General features: G+C 42.6%; 1 protein-coding gene across 1 annotated transcript in view; it reads left to right on the forward strand.

Moving 5' to 3' along the window:
* LOC310842305 (uncharacterized protein) overlaps nt 1-20,815 on the forward strand; it is a gene marked incomplete at its 5' end in the record, with an annotated part of 37,436 nt that extends 16,621 nt beyond the window's left edge. Inside the window, 6 exons of the mRNA XM_083734025.1 lie at nt 1,075-1,149; nt 4,386-4,583; nt 13,968-14,045; nt 15,234-15,321; nt 15,997-16,141; nt 20,155-20,815. Coding sequence (XP_083590151.1) covers nt 1,075-1,149; nt 4,386-4,583; nt 13,968-14,045; nt 15,234-15,321; nt 15,997-16,141; nt 20,155-20,308 — 738 coding nt within the window. The 3' untranslated portion in view covers nt 20,309-20,815. The remainder of the gene's footprint in view (nt 1-1,074; nt 1,150-4,385; nt 4,584-13,967; nt 14,046-15,233; nt 15,322-15,996; nt 16,142-20,154) is intronic.
* Between the last annotated feature and the right edge of the window lie 224 nt (nt 20,816-21,039).

The raw sequence follows: 21,039 nt of genomic DNA on the forward strand, positions 1-21,039 counted from the left end.
TGGAGAGAAGGTGGAAACTCTTGTTAACAGGTTTCTTAGAGAATGAGGCTGACAAAATATATTACTACAAGGTACACAAGGACTGACAGCCACTTTGTTGTTGTAAAGTCATCTGTACTTTGAGTTCCATATAGTTTGGGGTTCAGATGAAGCTCAGTTCCTGTCTGCTCTGCATGGGGATTTTTATACTGCAGTTATATTTTTTAAATGAAACAACTTTTAAAATGTGACATCTGTTAGGGTAAAGAATATATGTATGTAGGACTGCAAGTTATTTATTCATTTATTACAGTTGTTCATGTTCTGCAATATTTTCAATATTGTTTACAAGAAGCTTTAAAACACATTTTAAAACAGCAACAAAAAAAGTAAAAAGACATCAGGATCCTTCCCACAGGACGATTTAATGACTAGAATTATTTTGGGTCTGCTTAGCAAAAGAAAGATTGTAAGTTTGCCCCTGAATTTGATTAAGAATAGATGCTTATCACTAAATTATTGACCTTTTGATTCAGCAGCTATCTAGTTACAGCTGAAATAGGATTGAAGTGGAGCACACTACGTATTGTACACTCTGGGGAATGTTTTTTTACTTGTGCTAAAACTCAAAATATTAATGTTTCATTGATATGTTTATTATACAATTTTAGGATGTATTCTTAATGTAAATACTAATAGTATTAAATATTCTAAATATGTATTCTTTATATTCTAAAATAATTTAAAATGTCTTAAAGCATGTTGGATTAATAGCTCCAGCCAGAAAAGTCTGCTTTTCTTCTAACCTTCTGATCTGTACAAGAAGTAATAATGGCAACTTCTTTTACCACTTTTTGTTTCTCTTTGCACTTTTTATTCTACTCCAAGATTATCTCTAATTCAATATAGCCTCAAAGTTGCACTTACCCAAATCCCATTCATTTTAAAAAGATGTTTCTGTAGCTTTATTTCCTGTGTCTTATTTAATCATGGATCTACTTATCCTACAGTGCTGTGCTGCTCATAGAATTAATTCTTAATTACTGCTTTTCATTCAGCAGTTTTACTTCACAGATTTTGCTGGTATTTTATTAGGCTGTAGTTAATGAAAGACAGGATGTTGTTGGTTCCACCCAGGCCCTGCTGGAAAGAGAGAACTGCTTTGTGAGGGTAAGAAACAAAATACAGTGTCGGTTTACAATATGTCTTTCTAACGTTTGAGGAAGACCTACAGATATGAAGAAGCCTAGTAGGGCTGGGCAGTACCTGGCTTTCCACATTGTGATATATCAGCAGCTAAATACTGTGATATGCCGATATATCATGATGTCTTGAATGTGTCTAGCCTGTTTCTTCCTCCCCATCTTAGGGATGGAAGAAGCAGCTGAGATACATTGCCCAGCCCTACATGGTGAGTGAGCCCCAAAGCCTCTCCAGTTTGCATGAGCCCAGGACTTCCTTGAACCGCTCAGCTGAGGGGAGAGCCTTCTGCCCCACAGCTGAGCGAGCGTCTATGCTTCCCTCCCAGCTGAGCGGTTCAGGGAAGCTCTGTCACGAGCTGGAAAGGTGTCAGCGCTTGCTCAGCTGGGGGGGGGGGCTGAGGCTTCCCCCTGCCCAGCTGAGCAGTTTGAGGGTGGCTCTGATTCTGCTGGAAGGGCATTGGAGCTTCCTCAAAGGCGCTTACCTGACTTTGCCCAAGTGGGCAGGCTCTGTCTTTGCTCTTGGGGCGGTTGGTTGCTCTGGGAGGAAAGATACAACCTGCCCTCCCAGGCAAAGGCAGGAGTGGGTGGACTGCGTCTTTCCTCCTGGAGTGACCAACTGACCCAAGAGGAAAGATGCAGCTTGCCTGCTTGGGCAAAGGCAATTTGAACTGCCGATACATTGTGGTGGCTGGGGAGTGAACGCCATACCGGTTTCAGACAGTAAATTGGAGTATCGCCCAGCCCTCATGCTTTCTCCTACAACAATGGTTGCTGAAATATCTTTTGAATCTGATACCTTTCACATTTTTGACTTGGGTCTTGAAATGTAGTGGCATTATAGATGTGGTATATGGAAACTACTGTGGGACAAACTAGCCATGATGTTAAATGTATGCAATGGTTAGCATGCTTGCATTTTGTGCCATAAGCAGCAGCCATGAGTGGAGAAAACTGTCCTGGGGCTAAAGAGGGTAGTTTTCATCAGGACCACATGGTGTGGGGAAAAGAGATAAAGGCTCTTTCCCCACGTGCCATGATTGCCTCTCTCATGCATGCTATTTAAAGAACAAAATTAGGAATGTTAAATGTGTTGGTTATAGAAATCCCATGTGTCTTTTACCCTGTAAGAAATGGAGTTTACAAATAATTTGCTTTTTTAAGACCTAAATTATGTGGGTTTTAAAAAAGATTTAAAGTTTTTAAAAACTTTAAACATCAGTTTTCATTAGTTTGAACATGATGATCTCATGCAATATCATGCATGCAATCTCTCCTTCCACTAGCTAGAAAGAATTGGAAGTTGCCTTATTCCATTTGTGTTAACTTACCCTTGGATAAAGGGACATGGGTGGTGCTTTGGTCTAAACCACAGAGTGTAGGGCTTGCCAATCAGAAAGTCGGCGGTTCAAATCCCCGTGACGGGGTGAGCTCCCGTTGCTCGGTCCCTGCTCCTGCCCACCCAGCAGTTCCAAAGCACGTCAAAGTGCAAGTAGATAAATAGGTACCGCTTTATAGCGGGAAGGTAAACGGCGTTTCCGTGCGCTGCTCTGGTTCTCCAGAAGCGGTTTAGTCATGCTGGCCACATGACCCAGAAGCTGTACGCCGGCTTCCTCGGCCAATAAAGCAAGATGAGCGCTGCAACCCCAGAGTCATCCATGACTGGACCCTTTACCTTTTACTTTTACCATTACCCTTGGATATATCTATCCCATGTATTTCCTTCCCTGCTCTTTTATTCTTTGGTACCATTCTACAATTTCATCACCTTAAGCTCATTTTACAAACTCTGCTATGTTACCTCCACTCTGTGTTACTTACTTGGGCCCTGGGACCTGCACCAGGTGTTGTTGGTCATAGTTCAGTTAGGTGAAGAATGGGGTATTGTAGGCTTCCAGCTCCTAGAAGTGAGCTGTTGCAAATGCATCAGCTGCTGGGCTGTGTACGTCTTCTTGCACCATGTGTACCTTGGTGTGGCTTGTCTTGGCTCCACTACTCACATAAGAATAATGGAGTTGTTTAGCTCAGTTGGTAAGAGTGTGGTGCTGATAATGGCAAGGTTGCAGGTTTGATCCCCGTATGGGACAGTTGCATGTTCCTGCATTGCAGGGGGTTGGACTAGATGACCCTTATGGTCCCTTCCAACTACAATTGTATGATTCTATAGTCTTTATGGAAGCCTTTATAGTCTTGTATGCTACTTTTGGAAAATGCCAGTATGTGTGATGTATTTGCCCATCAAACATGCCTCACCTTGTTCTTTAAGAAGGTTCTTGGCCAGAGAGTACATCAGGATATCATAGTGTCATCCTATCTTTAGCTGGTCTGGCTTCTTATTCAGGTCCTTGGCACCTGTGGAGTTCCAGCCAGTTAGTGTGACAGTCCGCTCCATTCCAGAATTTCAGGCATAGTCTAGCCCATCCTCTCTCATCCTTGAGTCCCCAGATGTTGTTGGACTACAACTCCCACCATCCCTAGCTATCAGACCAATGGTCCGGAATGACAAGAGTTGTAGTTCAACAACATCTGGGGATTCAAGGTTGAGAGAGGCTGGGTTAGCTCCTAAACCCACCCTCATTCTGGTCAGCCCACCTGTGAAAGCCACGCCGTCAAGATTTTCTTCAAAACTATAATAGCAAGAAATAAAAATTTTCAAAAATCAACGAGATTCTCATAAAGTATTCAGGAGTCCTTAAGGCCAAACAGAATTGTGGCATGTGGTCTGTATATTTTGCATCTGAAATTATAGCCTTGCTGTTAATTAGTTTATTCCTATCTGCAAAGCAACCTTTTCTGAATATGCACTTTTTCTAGTTAAGAACATTGTGTTGTAGTACAGCTGCTTTACATGTTACAAAAGTCCTACAGATAAGCTGTTTCTATGTAGCAAACCATACACAGTAGTAATCTTCACATTCAGTTGTCATATGATTGGCTATGGTTTCAAAGCAGATATTGGTACAGCAAAAAAACAAAGTATGCAATTTTCAGCGTAATGGTATACAAGTGGGCTACACATTTGATTAAAATGCATGTCTTTTGCGTACAGATATTTCAGTGTGTCAAGCACCCCTTGGGTTTCAGTTGATTAATGACTTGTCTCTTTCTGATGTCCTTTATTTTTGAATAGTGTCTGGTTTAAAGTAATTTGTTTTACTGGTTCATAAGAGACCCAGCTTTGTTAACAATAGTCTCTCTGTCAATTAGGAAGTAGACAGGTATTTGAAGCACAATGATTTCTTAGCTCTAAGGAGGAGGGAAATGCTGTACAAGAAGTGGTTTGAGAATGTTTCAAGCCCGCTACTACAGAAAATTCAGGACAAAGTTGACAACCAGTCAAGTGAAGAAATAGAGGAAAGGAAGCGAAAGCAGCTCTCCCTTTATCTAAACTACTGTAATAAGAAGGTATTGATAAAGAAAAATGTTTTGTTACTGAAAGGCATTTGGAGGGGTGTTAGCAAAATTGTAAAGTTTGTTTCCTTTGACTAAGGTTGGGATCAAAATTGTCTGCATAGAATGAATAGTTATTTTAATAGCAAAGGCTCACAGAACATGCCTTGAGCTCTTACAAGTTCATTGTAGAGAAGTGTATTTGTGTGAGGAAAATATATTGTTTGTTGTACCAATTAAGAGTAAAAAGAATCAAAATTTCAGGTGCTCCAATGAGCAACCCCAGTGGTTAATGTAACCCTCAGAATGTTTACATGTAGTCTAGACAATTGAATGGCTCAGTAGACTTAGATTGTGTACTTTTTATTCAGAACAGCTTACGAGCATGGGAGGATACAGTGTTTATCTGAAACATAAATCTGGACTGTGGTGCCATCTTTTACACAAAGTACTTCAGCATTATCTGGGTTTGAACAGACAAATTGAGGACTCTTATTTCAATTTGTTTAACAAATATAGACACCTTTCCTTCTGCACTGAAGACTGATTTGGTTTTATTTTGTAAATCAATAATTTTATTAAAGATTTTCACAATACACTAAAATAACAGCTCCAAAAACAAAAAACAGAACAAGTAGCATATGGAGTCCTCTCCTACAGGCAATTCTCACCCCCCCCCCAGCTCTTCCCTAGGATCCCTCCTTTTTCATCCCAGCCTCTCACCTTGGGGGAGATTTGGTCATATAGGAAAGCGCAAGTTATGGGTGCAGGAGCATAACAGTACAGAGTATGGCAGTCAGGCTCCTTAGTGGCTCTCAGTGTTTGCTTTCCTTGCCACATTCCAGAATGAGTGGGACCCACATACTGTGGTTTTCCTTTCAGTAGATAGATGTGTGTGACTAGCAGAGAGGGGAACATGGAGGTGGATGTGTGGCATGTTCTTTGCTAGTTGTATATATTTCATCATTTGCTAACAGAATTGCCAAGTGTATTGTTGGTTCATCAAATTGGATAAATTTTGTTTCTTCAAATAATTAAATGACTTCTTCACAAAGGACTTTGTATACAGAACTATGGAAATATAGTTGCATGACAAAGGCAGCAAACTGTAAAAAATAACTGGAGGGAAGACAAGCCCATATTTTTGAGGGAAATAGTGTGGGAACATTAATGCAGAGCAAAGGGAATTGGATTGAAAATTCCAATTTGCAAATTCAATGAAGTAGATGGAACTGGACAAGTATACCTTAGAGGATGAAACAAAAAGCCTAGCCATGGAGCCATGAACTGTCAGATAAATATTTGGATTTGAAATACAGATAATCAGGTTCAGGTTGATATTATGGACTCATTGCATAGCTTTGAGCATTGCTATTCTCCATCCTCACTCCCCATTTGTAAAATGGGAATAATAGTAACCTATCTCACAGGTTGTTGTGAGGGTGGAAAAGTGCTATATAGGCAGGTATAGAATTATTGTTGTTGTCACCCATCTATCTTGGGAGACAGTGGAAGAGTGAACCATTGGGAGATAAGTCAAACTGTTGGAGAGTTACAGCACCTGCTGTGGCTATAGAGACTGATACGGGAGAGACATGTTTTATTGCAGGTGGGGCAGATGAAGGAGTCTGGTTTTGCTGCTAAAGGTACAGCGTGGCATTTCTTCTCTGCGCTCCTCCCAGCAGTCAGTCCTTCTCTGGTCACTGCTGTGGATACACAACCTGTCTGTCTCTTGGCACTGCATTCGTCTGCAAGGCAGAGTTCATGTTGCCAGCCTTCATGTCACATTTGCAGACATCTTTGTAACGCAGAGAGGGTCTGACAATGGGCCTGGTGCCTGAAGCCAGCTCTCCATAGAGTACGTCCTTGGAGATCCTGCCATCTTCTATTCTGCATACATGACCAAGCCAGCATAAACATTGTGGAGATAGAAGTGTGAACACGCTGGGAATGTGGGCTTGGGAGAGAACATATTTGTTTGAGACACTGCCCTGCCATCTGATGTCCAAAATCTTCTTGACACAGCCCATGTGGAAGGCATTGAGACATCCCTCCTGGTGGGTGTAAGCTGAACACACAAGTCCGGTAGACCTCCATCTTGGTATTGGAAGTTAACATCACATGGTCCTAAACCCTTTTGGAGAGGCAAGCCATTGCCATAGCTACTTTGCCAATATGCTTGTCCAGCTCAGCATCAGTGGAAAGGTTGCTGGTTATGGTGGATCCCAGGTAGACAAAACTGCCTACACCTCATGCGTATGGTAATCAAAGCTGATGTCTATAGTGCTGGCAATGTCCTGTTTGAAAAAATCTTCTCTTCTGCACATGGCGCCATAAGCAGCAATTCCCTTCTCCTGTCTTCTAACTGCCTTCAGGACAACTTGATTACCAGACTGTCTGAGCAAAAGAACTTCACAAATTGGGCAGATATTATCTTTGTTTCTCTACACTATCTTTGATAATGAGTAACAGGAATACCAAAGGAAGGTAACAGGAGCTGCTGCCAGTTCAGCTGCACAACTGATGGCAGGGGAGACTGGAACAGACCTGAGCTCTGGTGTTGTACAAGAGATCTTAGCAGCTCTCAAGCCAATTCAGAAAGATCCAGCTGAGATTGAGTCTGATATGACCACTCTTAAAATAGAAGTTTCAGAGATGCATAAAAAATGGATGATTTTGAGCAGTGTTTGAACACACACGAGAGGATTACTGAAATGTATCAAAGCATTTCAGATAAACATTCAGATCCCTATTGGAATCTCAGCTGCAGAGGAATAATTTGAAAGTTATCAGTCCTCTTCCGAAGGCTCAAGCAATTGAATTTAGGGGAAAACTCAGCTTAAAAGGCTTGCTGAAAATGGAAGGTCTTAAATGGGCACCAGAAAGATTACAGAGACAGTGCCTGTCGAATATTCAAGGGCAAGGAATTCCAAATGGTAGATACCACAACATTAAAGGCCTGAGTCCTACACCATGTGAAATGGACTTCCCGATAAGATCTTCCTGATAAGTAACTGCCGGAGGCCCTCACCTGCAGAGTAGAGTTATCAATTGGATATATAAAGGGTATGACAATCTTTTAGGTACCCTGGTCCCAAGGTGTATAGGACTTTTATACACCAAGACTAGTAGCCTGAACTCAGCTCATAACTAATTTGCAGGCAGTGGAATTATTTCAACAATAGGGTAACTTGTTGGTGATATCCTGTCCTGTGAGCAGTTGAGCCGCTGGATTTTGCACCAACTGCAGCTTTTGGACTATCCTCAAGGATAGTCCCACATAGAGCGTGTCGCAGTAATCCATGGTGTTTGTTTTAAGGAATGAGGCAGATATTTAAAGCAGGGATGCTTAACTTTGAGAGCACCCCTGTTTCAATTCTTCCAAGGAGAATTGAAGTGAGCATAACCCATGTCAAACAGCTCCTCATCATGGTTCTGCTCACTCCCCAGGACCTCTCCTAGCTGCTACGCTGTCTATTCTTCCCTCCCCACAGGAAAAAAAATAATGTTGGGGAAGGGATAGTAGTCAGCAAGGTGCCATGTTCTATGTGAGCTCAAGGCACACAGGAGAAGCCTGCTGATGCCCAGTCAAGAGGTCAGGTCAGGAGTTGAAGTCCCCTGCAGGACCTTGGAGAGTTCCCAAGGTCCTACTCTGGTAGCTGTATGAGTGAGCTGAGTCTCTTGACTAAAGCCTACAGTAGGTTGGCTCTGTCTGCCCAGAGGAGCTGGCTGGCTTAAGTGCCCTTGCAGCCATTGGCTGAGGTGACAAGGGTAACCATGAGAGGGTGCTTCTCTGAATCAGAGATGGGTGTTAGGGTGGCATCCTCAGGTCCTTGAGTCCTGAAGATGGTCCTGGCAGTTCTTCCCCAAAGATGGGATCAGAACATTGTCCCTTTCAGCCTATGGCACAGTGCAGGTCTTTGGCTTGTGAGTCATGGCAAAGAGGTCTGATGTCTTTCTTCTTTCAGGCAAGTGACACTGGCATTGTCATTTTCTTGGAATCATGGAGCTTGTAGTTCATTAACTCAAGTGGCAAAATACACTACCAGTACTTCCTGTCTTCTTCAGAACCTTGTGCTTCCTATTCACTTACCCGGCTTGCACATGTCCCCTTAGGATGTCAGCAGGTAGAGGAGGTGGGGAATGAGAAAAACAAAGAACAAATGCTCTCCAAATTCCTCCTCCTATAGGTCTTCTCTCCCTGTCCTGCCTTGAACACGCTTGTGACTCCATGGAATTTACTTTTTCTTTCTTTTTACTTGTAATGCATGTTTGTATTTGTAACGCACAAACCTGATGCTACTTCCAGTGGTTGCTGGAGGCAATGTTTTCCACACGGCATGGTGTCTTTCTGAAGTGGGGGAGGGCCGGGAGACTGGAGGTACCCACAACTCCTCCCACCTAGTTGCTCTTTGCTGGTACTGCTGGTTCTCTCCACGGCGGGACGTGTAGCTGCAGATGTGGGGAGGAATCAAGAAGAGCCATTCATGCTTCTGTTTTAAATGTGTTGTAAGTTGTTTTAGATCTTTTTGTATAACACATGATTAACAAGGTTAATAACTAAATAACTAACTAAAAAATAAAAACCCCATGCATCTGTTTTCATTACTTTATTTGTAGGAAGACCAAACCCTCATTTTGCCCACTGTGAAACATGTTTGAAATGTTTGCTTTACTGGAAGTTCTTGGGTGCATAATGCTGTGGACAAAAAAGTTTTTTTAAAAAATGTGTGTGCACACAGGGAAACGAAACTTGCACATGTGTCATGAAGGAACTGATGTCTGGAACTTCCAGATAAATGCACCAAAAACATGAAAGAAGTTAAATGGAAAAAAATGGATGGTGCGGAAGCAGTAATCCAGGGGAAGCTGAGAGCAGACAAGAATATAGCACAGCTAGATCTCCTCAAGCGCTGCCCACAATTGTCAGTGAGAAACAATAAGATAGACACAGGCATAAAATTCAGAGTTCTCATATGTGGGTAAAAGCACATGCAGAAAAATCAGATTTGTTCAATCCACATGCATGTTTACACCCTAATATGGGCAAAGCTTAAGTCACTGTTCTTTGAAATACAGTATAATGCCGTTCTCCTCCTGGCTTTGCTTCTTGCTAATGAAAATACCACAAAATTAGCAACTCACCATGGAAGCCAGTGAGTGGCTGATCAGTGGTTGGGTTTTGTAGAGAGAGAGAGACTCAAGAGCACAGGATTAAACAAAAAGACATAATCCAATATTGAAAACATGTATGACGACACATTTTCCAATGTACACAGCTTTCAGTTTTTAAAAATCAGTTTTCAGATTTCATACTCTCTTTAGGGCTGTGTACTACCATATAAAATTACTTGTGGTTGCTTATCTGTTTGCATGTTTGTGGGCAGACACAGTTTTGAAGCACAAGAGTCCTTTGCTTTTGGAACACAAAGCAAGCAGTTACCTACCCAGCCATGTTTCACAGATGAAACTAGAAACGCAGTTATTATTACATGTTGCTGAAGATGCCATCCTGTCTGCTGCATACTGTATAATTTATGCTACAACAACTTGTTTGGCTATAAAAGATAGAATTAACAAAACTCTGAATGGCCTTCAGTCTGTTCATAATGAACTTCAGCTACTGCTGTGTGAAATGCCCTTAGAGTGCACACACTTGTGCGCCTGAGGCAAACTTCAACCTTGCACTCAGATATTTCTGAAGACCTGGTGCAGGTTGCTGAAGCCTGAAAACTGAGACCAGCCATTCACACTAATGACATTTCAACAAAACATCTGCAAAAATTGGGTCAGTGATTTGATTTATTGGGGGATGTAATGTATTTTTGGTTTCTATGGAAGCCGCCCAGAGTGGCTGGGGAGGCCCAGCCAGATGGGCGGGGTATAAATAAGAAATAATAATAATAATAATAATAATAATAATAATAATAATAATAATAATTATTATTATTATTATTTAGCGAAAAGGGGCTACCCCTTGTAAATAGGGACAGGTGGAGGTATATTTACAAATGATTCCTAGGATTGGGTCCATATTTTCTATTTTTATGTTGTGAACTGTCCTGTGATCTTTGGATGAAGGGTGGTATACAAATAAAAAATAATAATAAAATAAAAAATTGTCTAGTAGCACCTTAGAGACCAACTACGTTTGTTATGGGTATAAGCTTCTGTGTGCATGCACACTTCTTCAGACAGTTTTTTTTTATTTATTTCGACTATGTCAGACCAACACGTCTACCTACCTGAATCTAAAATAAATCAGTATGCACCTTTTATACAAAGGCAGAGCGGCGCTTACCATACTGGAATTGTAATTTGCTTATATTAGCTGTTGCCTTCTGTGCTTTTCTGTTCATGTATTTGTTTTGTCCTTTGCTTGTGTCTTCCGTTCCGTTAGGCTTCATCTGATCCTGGTTCCCCAGCCTCCCTTTGTGTGCTTCTTCCCCCTTTCCACCCACTTTTTGAGTCTTCTTCCTCTGGCTCATACTTTCCCTCTTTTCTGCCCCCATTTCCATTTTCTCTCCTTTCCGTCTCCCCTTCCACATCCCCACCAATCGTCGTTCTCCCCTCCGTCATGCTTCCTCCCTCAGTCCCACCTCATTTCTTTCATTTGCTTCCTCCAGTTCCCCCTTTCCTCCACTCGCCTTCTCTTTTCTTTCAGTCTCCCTTCTTACAGCTGACCTCCTCAGAACTGCCCAGTCCTTCAGCTGCTTTGCAGAATGTCTCCCCGCCTCGTCTTCCTGCTGCTCCTCCAGCTGCTGCTTCTGAGCCGACTTCTGGCGCTTCAGCTTCTGAACTATCTCTACCTACACAGCAGCCTCCACCTTCAGAACATGAGCCTCTTCGTGACTTCAGCGCTTACCATTCCCATAACCCTTTCTTTCTCCCTATACCTCCACCGATCCAGTCCTACAGGAGATATCAGGCTCGGCACAAGAATAGTGACACTACAAAATATCCTTGAAGACGGAAGACGCTTGGGGTCCCTTCAGTGCCATGGCCTGCAAAAAGTGCCAGCCACGGTAGACAAGGTTCAGGGACTCACACTTTCTAATGTTTCTCATGTGTTCTGTCAATGCTGCTGATGAATTGTGTGATGAGATACTCTGTATTCAGAGTTACCTGCACTATGGATATCATGAAGTGAAAGAGAGAACCAAGCAGGACAGTTAAGGACATCATTTATCAACTGTCTGATGCAACACTTTGACTCCAAAAGGTGTGTACTGCACAAAGGTGTATACCATACAAGATTGTAAGCTCAATGGAGCAGGGATGTATCCTACATTTGTTTGCAGGGCTACAATCCTTGCAATGAAATGAAAGCTTAACTTGTGTTTCCAAGCTGTGTATTGAAGGCCTCACCTGTATGTGATAACGCCTGAGCTACCTGGTTTGTGATGTGGTTTCTCCTGTGAATGCCATTGGCAAAAGACTCTTGTGCTGCACTTAAGTGGGGAGGCCAACTTGTTTTTGTTGGAAAGCGTTAGCTCCTCCATGGAGCTGCAGATTGCAAGGTTTCTTGTTTTGGAGCAGATATACAGGCTTAAAGATAACAGTATGGTGTAGTTTTGTCATGTGTCCCACTCTTTGATTAAGAAGTTCTTCAAATTAAATGTTATGTTCAGCACAATTTTTTTAGCATACTTAGTACTGACAACTTCATTTTTTCAGACAAAGTATTTCTGTGGGGGGAGGACAATGTCAGATGGGAATATTTTTTTTAAAAAGCCTCTCTTGCCTCATGGACTGTGATGGCTTATGAATGCTCTTCGCAAGAAATACCTCTGTTCACACACACACACACACACACATATATATATATATATATATATATATATATATATGCAGGTTTTGGTGTCCTCGGGTGTCTTCCCGTGTAAAAGTTGGGGTGTCTAGGCGACGTTTCGACGAGGTCTCACTCGTCATCTTCAGGCTGGTGCTTTCGGCTTCTTGTTACTGGAACAGAGCGGGATCTCAATGTTTGAGTTCCTATAAATACTGTAGAGGGGGTGTGGTGTCTAGCCTCCAATGTTCTGGGCAGAGAGGAAGTTCCCAGGCTAGTGTGCCTTTTCTTCTTTTGTTCCTTAATTACTTGAGAGATACCTTGAGTGATTTCTTGAGTGATATCCTGAGTACCACTTAGGTGGGTCATTAGGTGTGGATTAGTTGAAGATGACGAGTGAGACCTCGTCGAAACGTCGCCTAGACACCCCAACTTTTACACGGGAAGACACCCGAGGACACCAAAACCTGCATATATATATATATGTATATATATACACACACACACTCACACACAGTCTTTATTTTACATATGTAAAATATGTAACATTACAATCATGCTTCCGAATCCTCCAGCTCAGATTCTGGGAGTGGCTTTTGCCAGCTCCTTCTCCAACAGAAAAGGCGGGGAAGTTTCCCTTGATGCCTCTCTTTAACACTCTCCTTTCCCTGGCAGATGCAATAGGCATTGTTTCACTGTCTGTGCCAGAACTTCCTGTGCGGTGTTGAGGCTCTGGTTCCACATCTGTGAGCCGTCCCGCCTCCTGGCTTTCCCCTCTTTCCTCAATCGCCACTTCCTGCCCCCCTCCCTCTGCCTGTCTGCTCCTCCCCTGCATTCTCTGGCAATACCATGACATGGACACATGCTGTTTTCCTCCTGAAAATACCTCACAACTTATTTTTACTCTGAGGTTTCTACTTCATATAGTGAAGCAAATAGCACCTTTTGATAAAAACTTAGAGAAGGAAGCAGTGTGAGGAGAAAGTTTATCTCAGGGTGGTCCAACCCACAGCCTGAAGGCCGCATGAGGCCTTTTTTGGTGACCCTTGGTAACATTTGACACCCCACCAGCCCTAAAACACTTTCCGCCTTTGTGAAGAAGGTGGGAGGGCTCTAGGACCCTGCCAGAGCTTCACCCCTTCCCAAAGGCTTTCGGAGGGCTGGCGGAGGGGTTGTCAAATCCACATGGGGCCCCACACAGATGCTTTTTTTTTGGGGGGGGGGAGAATTGCTGGTGATAAGTACACCTTAAAAAATATGAGCTTAATGCTATATGTAATTTGACATTTAGTGACCACAAAACCTGTTTTTGGTAACAGAGAGCTTAATGCACATAATTCGTAATTTGGGGACTATTGTACAAAAAATGACAACCTTGGTAATGCTGAAAGATTAAAAAGTTACTGTTGTGACTTGATTTATGAAATCAATGGTGCCATTGATGGAGTAATGGTGATGGAGTAAATGCTAGCTAAATGTTGAGGTACTGTGAATATTCATCTACGATACTTCATCTGAAAGGTATACTTTAGGGATTACATAGAAAATATTAGCTACCTGCTATTATTGTTGCAGCCATAGCTTGACTTTCACTTTTTCTTCTTTTACAGGGCAGTGCATTTTTAGAAAGCTATAATACTTCCTCTTATGATCCTTTCTTTCTGAAGTGTTCTACAAACACTTGCAAGGTAGGAGAGCCAACATGCTGAATTTATTGCACGTTGACTAAGCACTGATGAGAATTGTATTTGTTTCTTGGCATCATGGGCAGAGCCTGTGAAGGGATGTGTATGCATTAACAATTTTTACAAATTAAATAAATAACACATTGTGAATTATTTGGCAGTTTAGGGAATTGCCCACTGGCAAACACACCTTCACACACTTGACCTTTCCCATCAGGATCCTCACATTTTCTTCCCCACCCTTGGACATACACAATTCACATTTCATGAATTCCCCACAGTACTGGGGCTGTGGACTTTCTTTTCTCAGTTCCCAGTGGCTTGAATTTGGACTTGGGGTGGGGGGGGGGGAGAAGAAGAGTGGGAAATGGGAGTAAACTGAACACTTTCACAAGAAACTCCAAAATCTGAACTTGTTCTCTTAAGCACCAAACTATATATGCCATAAACCAAAACCTCTCTTCTGAAATGGATGTTTTGATGGGATTTATAAGTGGATCCCCAGATCCTCAGAATGCCCACTCCCATGTATGCCATCAGTTACGAATACTTAGATGTGTTTGGATTTGAGTCTGCTGTTGTATAAACATGGATTGGAGCTATATACCAATATACTGTCTATTCTATATGGTCCTGAAAGACCCACATTGGCTTCCAGTACGTTTCTGAGCATAATTCAGTGTTGGTGTTGAGCTTTAAAGCCTTAAATGGCCTCGGCCCAGTATAGTTAATGGAGCATCTCCACCCCCATCATTCTGCCCGGACATTGAGGTCCAGCTCCAAGGGCCTTCTGGCAGTTCCCTCACTGTGAGAAGTGAAGCTACAGGGAATCAGGCAGAAGTCTCAGTGGTGGTGCCCTCCCTGTGGGACATCCAGCAGATATCAAGGAGATGAGTAGACAGTCCTGTATAGGGAAGCTTTTTAATGCACAATGTTTTTATATATGTTGGAAGCCACCTGGAGTGGCTGGGGCAGCCCAGTAAGATGGGCGAAGTACTACTACTATTACTATTACTACTACTACTACTAATGCTACTACTACTAATACTACTACTAATAAAACAAGCTGGAAAAATACTGTGCGCTGTGTAACATTTATGTTTGGTTGTATTAATGTGCTGTGAATGTTAAGACTTCATAAATAATTTTAAAAAGGGAAAGGAAGTAAGAACTTGCCTGTATTTTTAATAGGTTTCAGTTCCACCTTTATACGATCCCTTGTTAAAGGAGATACGAGGAAGATACCTTGAGGCTGGCATTATTCAGCAGTGTGACACAGGTATTTCTATGCTGCAGTGCTTGGCTATGGGCTTCTGTGACGCATCTGTTTCGAGACTTAATGCCCAATAGACTAGTTCCCCCCAACCTCAGATATGTTCTATTGATTTTGTATAAAACAATAGAATAAAGGCAACACGAATAAACCCACACATCCTGGTCTCTCACAAATAATTTTACATTGTTAAATCCCATAAGTAATAAGGACAGAGAAGCACTTAAAAAGAGGATTATCTGATGTATCCTCTCCAGAACCCAGCATGAGCACTGGATGGCTTCAGACTCTTGGAGGAAGTATTTATAAAGGAAAAGAGTGGAAACTTCGCTGCATCAAACATATCTGGCTTGGCTTGGCCTTCAGCCCACCACACATCATGGGCTGGCCTTTCCTCAGGGGCTAGGCAACTATACCAAGGGTGGATATAAAAGTCGGGATCTGTTTTCCATCCTCTGGCTATGGCCATTTTGACTCGAGATACAGGATGGAGGAACTGAAGGATGCAAATATAATCACTTAGGTTCATTCGGTCTTTTCCCAAAGTTTATGAAGTGGTAAAGTTGGTGGTGCTATATATCTGAGAGGAGTGAATTTGGCCTTAGTTTTGCCTTTCCTTTCTCTCTGAAAGCAGCCAGTCCAGTTTATTTAAATAACCTTCATGCTTTTGACTTCCTACAGGAAAAGTATTTTCCTCCAAAGAGATGAATGAGCTCCATAAGGCGGAACTGCCACTCCTTCCGTTGAGTCGGCAACTTATGAATCCAATAGAGTGGTTAAAAATTCCAGCTGGATACATAGAAAGTGAGATTCGTCAAAAGAGCCGGTAAAGTTTGTCACTGCTTTTTAAAGAAATTCTCTTTATTCCATATTTCACACAAGAGGGGAAGTAGAGCTGTTTTATGCACTTACCATGGAACATGTGAATAACATAGCCAGTGGTTTTAATTTAAAAGCTTAAATGTGTGCATGCTTTCTTTTCCGTTGAAGAAGGGGCTGTTGGTTACACCTAAGGCAGGGATGTCCAGCCTGTACTTTGTGATCTACCGGTAGATCCCTGGCTGATCCTGGTAGATCGCGGGATCCTTATCATGTACAAAAATTTATGGGAGAGAAGCTAAAAAACTGTGCAATCCTCCCCCAAAAAGCTCAACAACTCTGGGCAGTCCACCCACCCCACGCATGTTCCTCCTCCCTCCCATGATAATGGGTAGATCACTGCCAGTTTTTTTATACTGGGAGTAGATCACAGTCTCTTGGGAGTTGGACATGCCTGACCTAAGGTGTTTCATCATCTGAACTCTCCATCTTCTAAATGCTGTCATAATCACAAAGCATAAATGCATTCATCTGTACTGTTTCCCCCCCTGAAACCATCATTAACCAGGAATTGGCTGGCATTTCCTTGTTTGACCAGTATTCACTCATTATCCGTTTGTTTATAGATGTGGCTCTTTGAGGAAGTTGACTACCTGTTTGTGAGGGTAGGGAGTATCACCATTTTTTAGTAGCGATTGCCTTCCACTGCGTGTTTTTCAGTTTTCTCAATTGAATTTGCAGACAGCGTTTTGCGCCTCAGTTTTCAAATGTTTCGGAACTTGAACAGTCTTTTGGAACAGATTACGTTCAAGAACCGAGGTACCACTGTAGTGGTTTTCTGGAAATAATCTATTTCCAAAGCCAGGACTGCAGAGTCTTCAGGTTTTGGGCAAATGTTGGCAAATGTTCTTATGAACCAGTGGCTCAGTCATAATAAAATCTCTTGGAGAACTCTGCATCAACGGAAATCTAGTGTACAGATCAAGGGAAGTTGTAGTACTGCTCTACTCTGCCTTGGAGTGCTGTGTCTGGTTCTGGGCTATTGACAAGCTGGAACATGTGCCCAAGGTGATCCAGGGTCTGGAAACCAAGCCTTATGAGGAATGGTTGAAGGAGCTCGGTATGTTTAGCCTGGAAAAGAGGAACCTGAGAGATATGATGGCTGTCTTCAAATACCCATGGTAGATGGAGCCAGCTTCTTTTCTGCTGCTCCGGAGGGTAGGACTCAAACCAATGGATTCAAATAAGAAAGGAGATTCCAACTAAAAATTATGAAGAACTTTCTGAACATACGGGCTACCTTGGAAGATGGTGGCCTCTTTCACTGGGGTTTTTTAAACAGAGGTTGAATGATCATCTGTCAGGGATTCTTTAGCTGTGATTTCTGCTTCCCAGGGGGTTGGACTGGATGACCCATGGGGGGTTGCCTTCCAACTCCACAAATCTATGATTCTAAGGATCTGGAAGTGCTTCACGTGACACTCTATGGCTTGGAAAGTCCCTCTCCCCCTACCTTTGGAGGTGGATTGCAGTGCTGGTCCCTGAGACTTGGTTACAGCTTGCATTTGAACCCATGTTCAAATTATGTAAGTTAAACACACACGTGTTTAACTTACACAATTTCACAGAAGGTGGCAAGCTTAAAAGCTCCTTTTGCATAGGGTGTTCCTGGCATGGATTATTTTTAAAAAATATTTTTAAAAATTAATTTTCATTTATAATAATCCACATTAATAATATCATTTATAATAATCCACATTAATACAATACCAAATTATAATAACCACATTAATACAATACCAAATTATAATACAGTTTAAAAAGCCAATTATCCAATACCAAATTAAATAATTTTGAATGACTTCCTGTGTTCTGGATTTCGGGGAATGATGTTCTTATTTCGTCCTGCTCCAATACGCTTAGTTAGTTCAAATATAACAGTTTTGATCTTGATCCTTTATTTTAATAGCCACTGATCTGATGACTTTCATTCATATTTAACTGTTCCATATCCATTAATTTTGCAATGGGAGTTTTTATCCTGTAAATTTCTGTGTGAAATGTTTGTTTTACGTTCGTCTTTACTCTTCATGTTGTAATCCATCCTCAGCATTTCCCTTCACTTTCACTTTCTGTCAAGGACTGCAATTCTCACTGTGTCACACACCATTTTACTTATCCTTCAAGACAAAGAGAAGTCTGGCATCTTGCCATAGCCCCGGGCAGAAATCCAGAATTAACTTCTTTGATCCCTCGCCTATCTGTTAATAAGCTGGTATCTTGCTGAAGCCATGATAAGTCAGAACCAAAGCCCTCTTTACCATTCCGTAGGTCAATGCCACAAATCATTACAATGTTTTCACACAGTTCAATTCTTGCAATTAATCCGTAAAAATTATAAAGTTCTCGTTAATTCCCTCTTGCATTTTTCCAATCCAATAACAATTAATACTTCAGGGGAGGCTTGCTGAATCATAAAACAGCAAATATAATGTATATAAAGAAAGGGTAAAGGCTCCCCACCCCCTACATATCATGTTATGATAGTTACCAGTTACGATGAAAATCCTTGGCACTCAGTGGCTGATTCATTTAGCAGGTTATCTTGTCCCCTTAGTCCAGAACACACCTGTTACTTATATCCAAATCCATCCTAAGAAACAGAACCTCCACTCATAGTGACTGCGTTGGAGTTTCTGATACATGCGGTACTATGCACTCAGCACCCCCTGCCTCCCACCCTGGCTCGGGGTGGGGGTGGGGCTTGTAAGGATAATTACTCTCAAATTATCCTTAATTAGCTGCATGAGCAGGGGACGCAGGTGGCGCTGTGGGTTAAAGCCTCAGCGCCTAGGACTTGCCGATCGAAAGGTCGGCGGTTCGAATCCCTGCGGCGGGGTGTGCTCCCGCTGCTCGGTCCCAGCGCCTGCCAACCTAGCAGTTCGAAAGCACCTCCGGGTGCAAGTAGATAAATAGGGACCGCTTACCAGCGGGAAGGTAAATGGCGTTTCCGTGTGCGGCTCTGGCTCGCCAGAGCAGCGATGTCACGCTGGCCACGTGACCCGGAAGTGTCTCTGGACAGCGCTGGCCCCTGGCCTCTTGAGTGAGATGGGCGCACAACCCCAGAGTCTGTCAAGACTGGCCCGTACGGGCAGGGGTACCTTTACCTTTACCTTTTAGCTGCATGAGCGATCTCCGCTAGCGTGGGAGACATTTTTCACCGTGGCAGAAAGCATCGGAAGTGGAAACAAACTTTTTAAGTTCTCTGCCTTCCTTCCTAGGCGGTGGGAGACTCTCGTGAGATCTCTTCAGCCTTGTGAAATCTCATGAGACTTTCAGAAACCAGTAAGCAAGGTAGATAACGTAAAACTCTATGCTTTGCTTGGGGGAGTTTAGTCTTGTTTGGTGCACTGACTCTGGAAGGTCATCCTAGAGGTCATCTCAAGAAAGCAATGAATGGAATTGGGGGCCTAGTGTGACCCCTCTTCTCTCCCTTTTTCATAATTTAGTGAGAGACTTTTAAAAGTGGCAAGGGTAATTTCCTCTCCCACCCTACTAGTTTAATCCCCATTACACCCATCTAGTAGATAAATGTCCTTGTCAAAGTGATGTTTTTCCATTGTGAAAGGTTCTTTTTATTACCAACCTGGCCGCTCTCTTTCTAGAAAAGTGCTTTCTTCCACACAGATTCAGTCACCCCAACTACAGCAGAGCACCTTTGACTATAAAGTACATAGTCCCAGGTTTCCCAGTTTTTTTTGTAGGGACAACAGAAGTATGCAGGGCAGGGGTGGGGAATCTGTGGTTCCCCAGCTGTTGCTGGATCACAACTCTCTCCATCCTGAGCATTGGCCATGCTGGCTGGAGCTATTGGGAGTTGGACTCCCAACTGGCCTAGGCATATTTCCATAGCAGGTAGACACACTTGCAATCTCATCCTTTGGAAACAGGGGAGGGATGTGACAAGAGTAGACCCTCGGCAAGGTGAGTGGTTCCTATTCTCCTTCTTCTTTTTTGTAGGAAGGCACATAAGAGAGCTAGGAAAGGTAAAGAACAAGCGAGAACACGAAAGAAGAAAAATATCCTAGCCAGTAGGGGCTCACCAACCGGGAAAGCCAGGAGCCCTGAGAGGAACCTGCTCCCCAGTCTGAAGCATGGACTGGTCTTGGCCTAACCCCACTCCTCCTGCCAGCATTATAGCCATCTGCCTTCTAAGACAAGGGAAGGAGATGGCCCACTGAAGATGATTTTCCTACCACTCCACCCCTAATAGAATAGCTATGTGGTGTTCACCAGTATATCTACACGTTAACAAGGTTTCGTTCTCAATGTCAATGAAGTGGAAAGGGAATGTTAAGAGTACTGGTCCATTTGCCATTTTACATTTTATTCTGAGTGTCACACAGTCTCAACACAGCAGTGTACATCTGTTGCAGCAGCAGTAAGCATTAGTGCCTGATAATGGTCTAATTTCATTCTGTTAAAAGGAGAAAAATGCGCACATCTAGAAACCTGACTTCTGTGGATTTCAAGAGGTAGGGGGACCCGTCCTGGCTTCTGCTGAACGAGAGATGGCTCTGCCAGGAAACCAGATTTCACCCGCATGCCCTGTCTTTTGACAAATCAAATACTAACTGGCTCATCAGTTTGGAAACCAGCAATAAAATCTGCTTCCCAATGATATGCCTTTGAAATGGATTCCTTCTCTAAGATGCAAACCAAAAGCAGTGTGGATTCTGAGCCACAGTTAGCAGGATAGAGCCCCAGCTATTGCATTAAATTAGACAGAGATAGCTCAGGAAGATGCATGGCAAGCAACAGCAGTGATATATTTATTCCCCCAAGTTAGGAGTTCTACCCTGTGTACAGCACTTTTTTACTTTTGAGTATAGCAGTGCCGTACAT

Source organism: Podarcis gaigeae (assembly GCF_964106915.1).
Source record: "Podarcis gaigeae genome assembly, chromosome: 3".
Lineage (NCBI taxonomy): Eukaryota > Metazoa > Chordata > Lepidosauria > Squamata > Lacertidae > Podarcis > Podarcis gaigeae.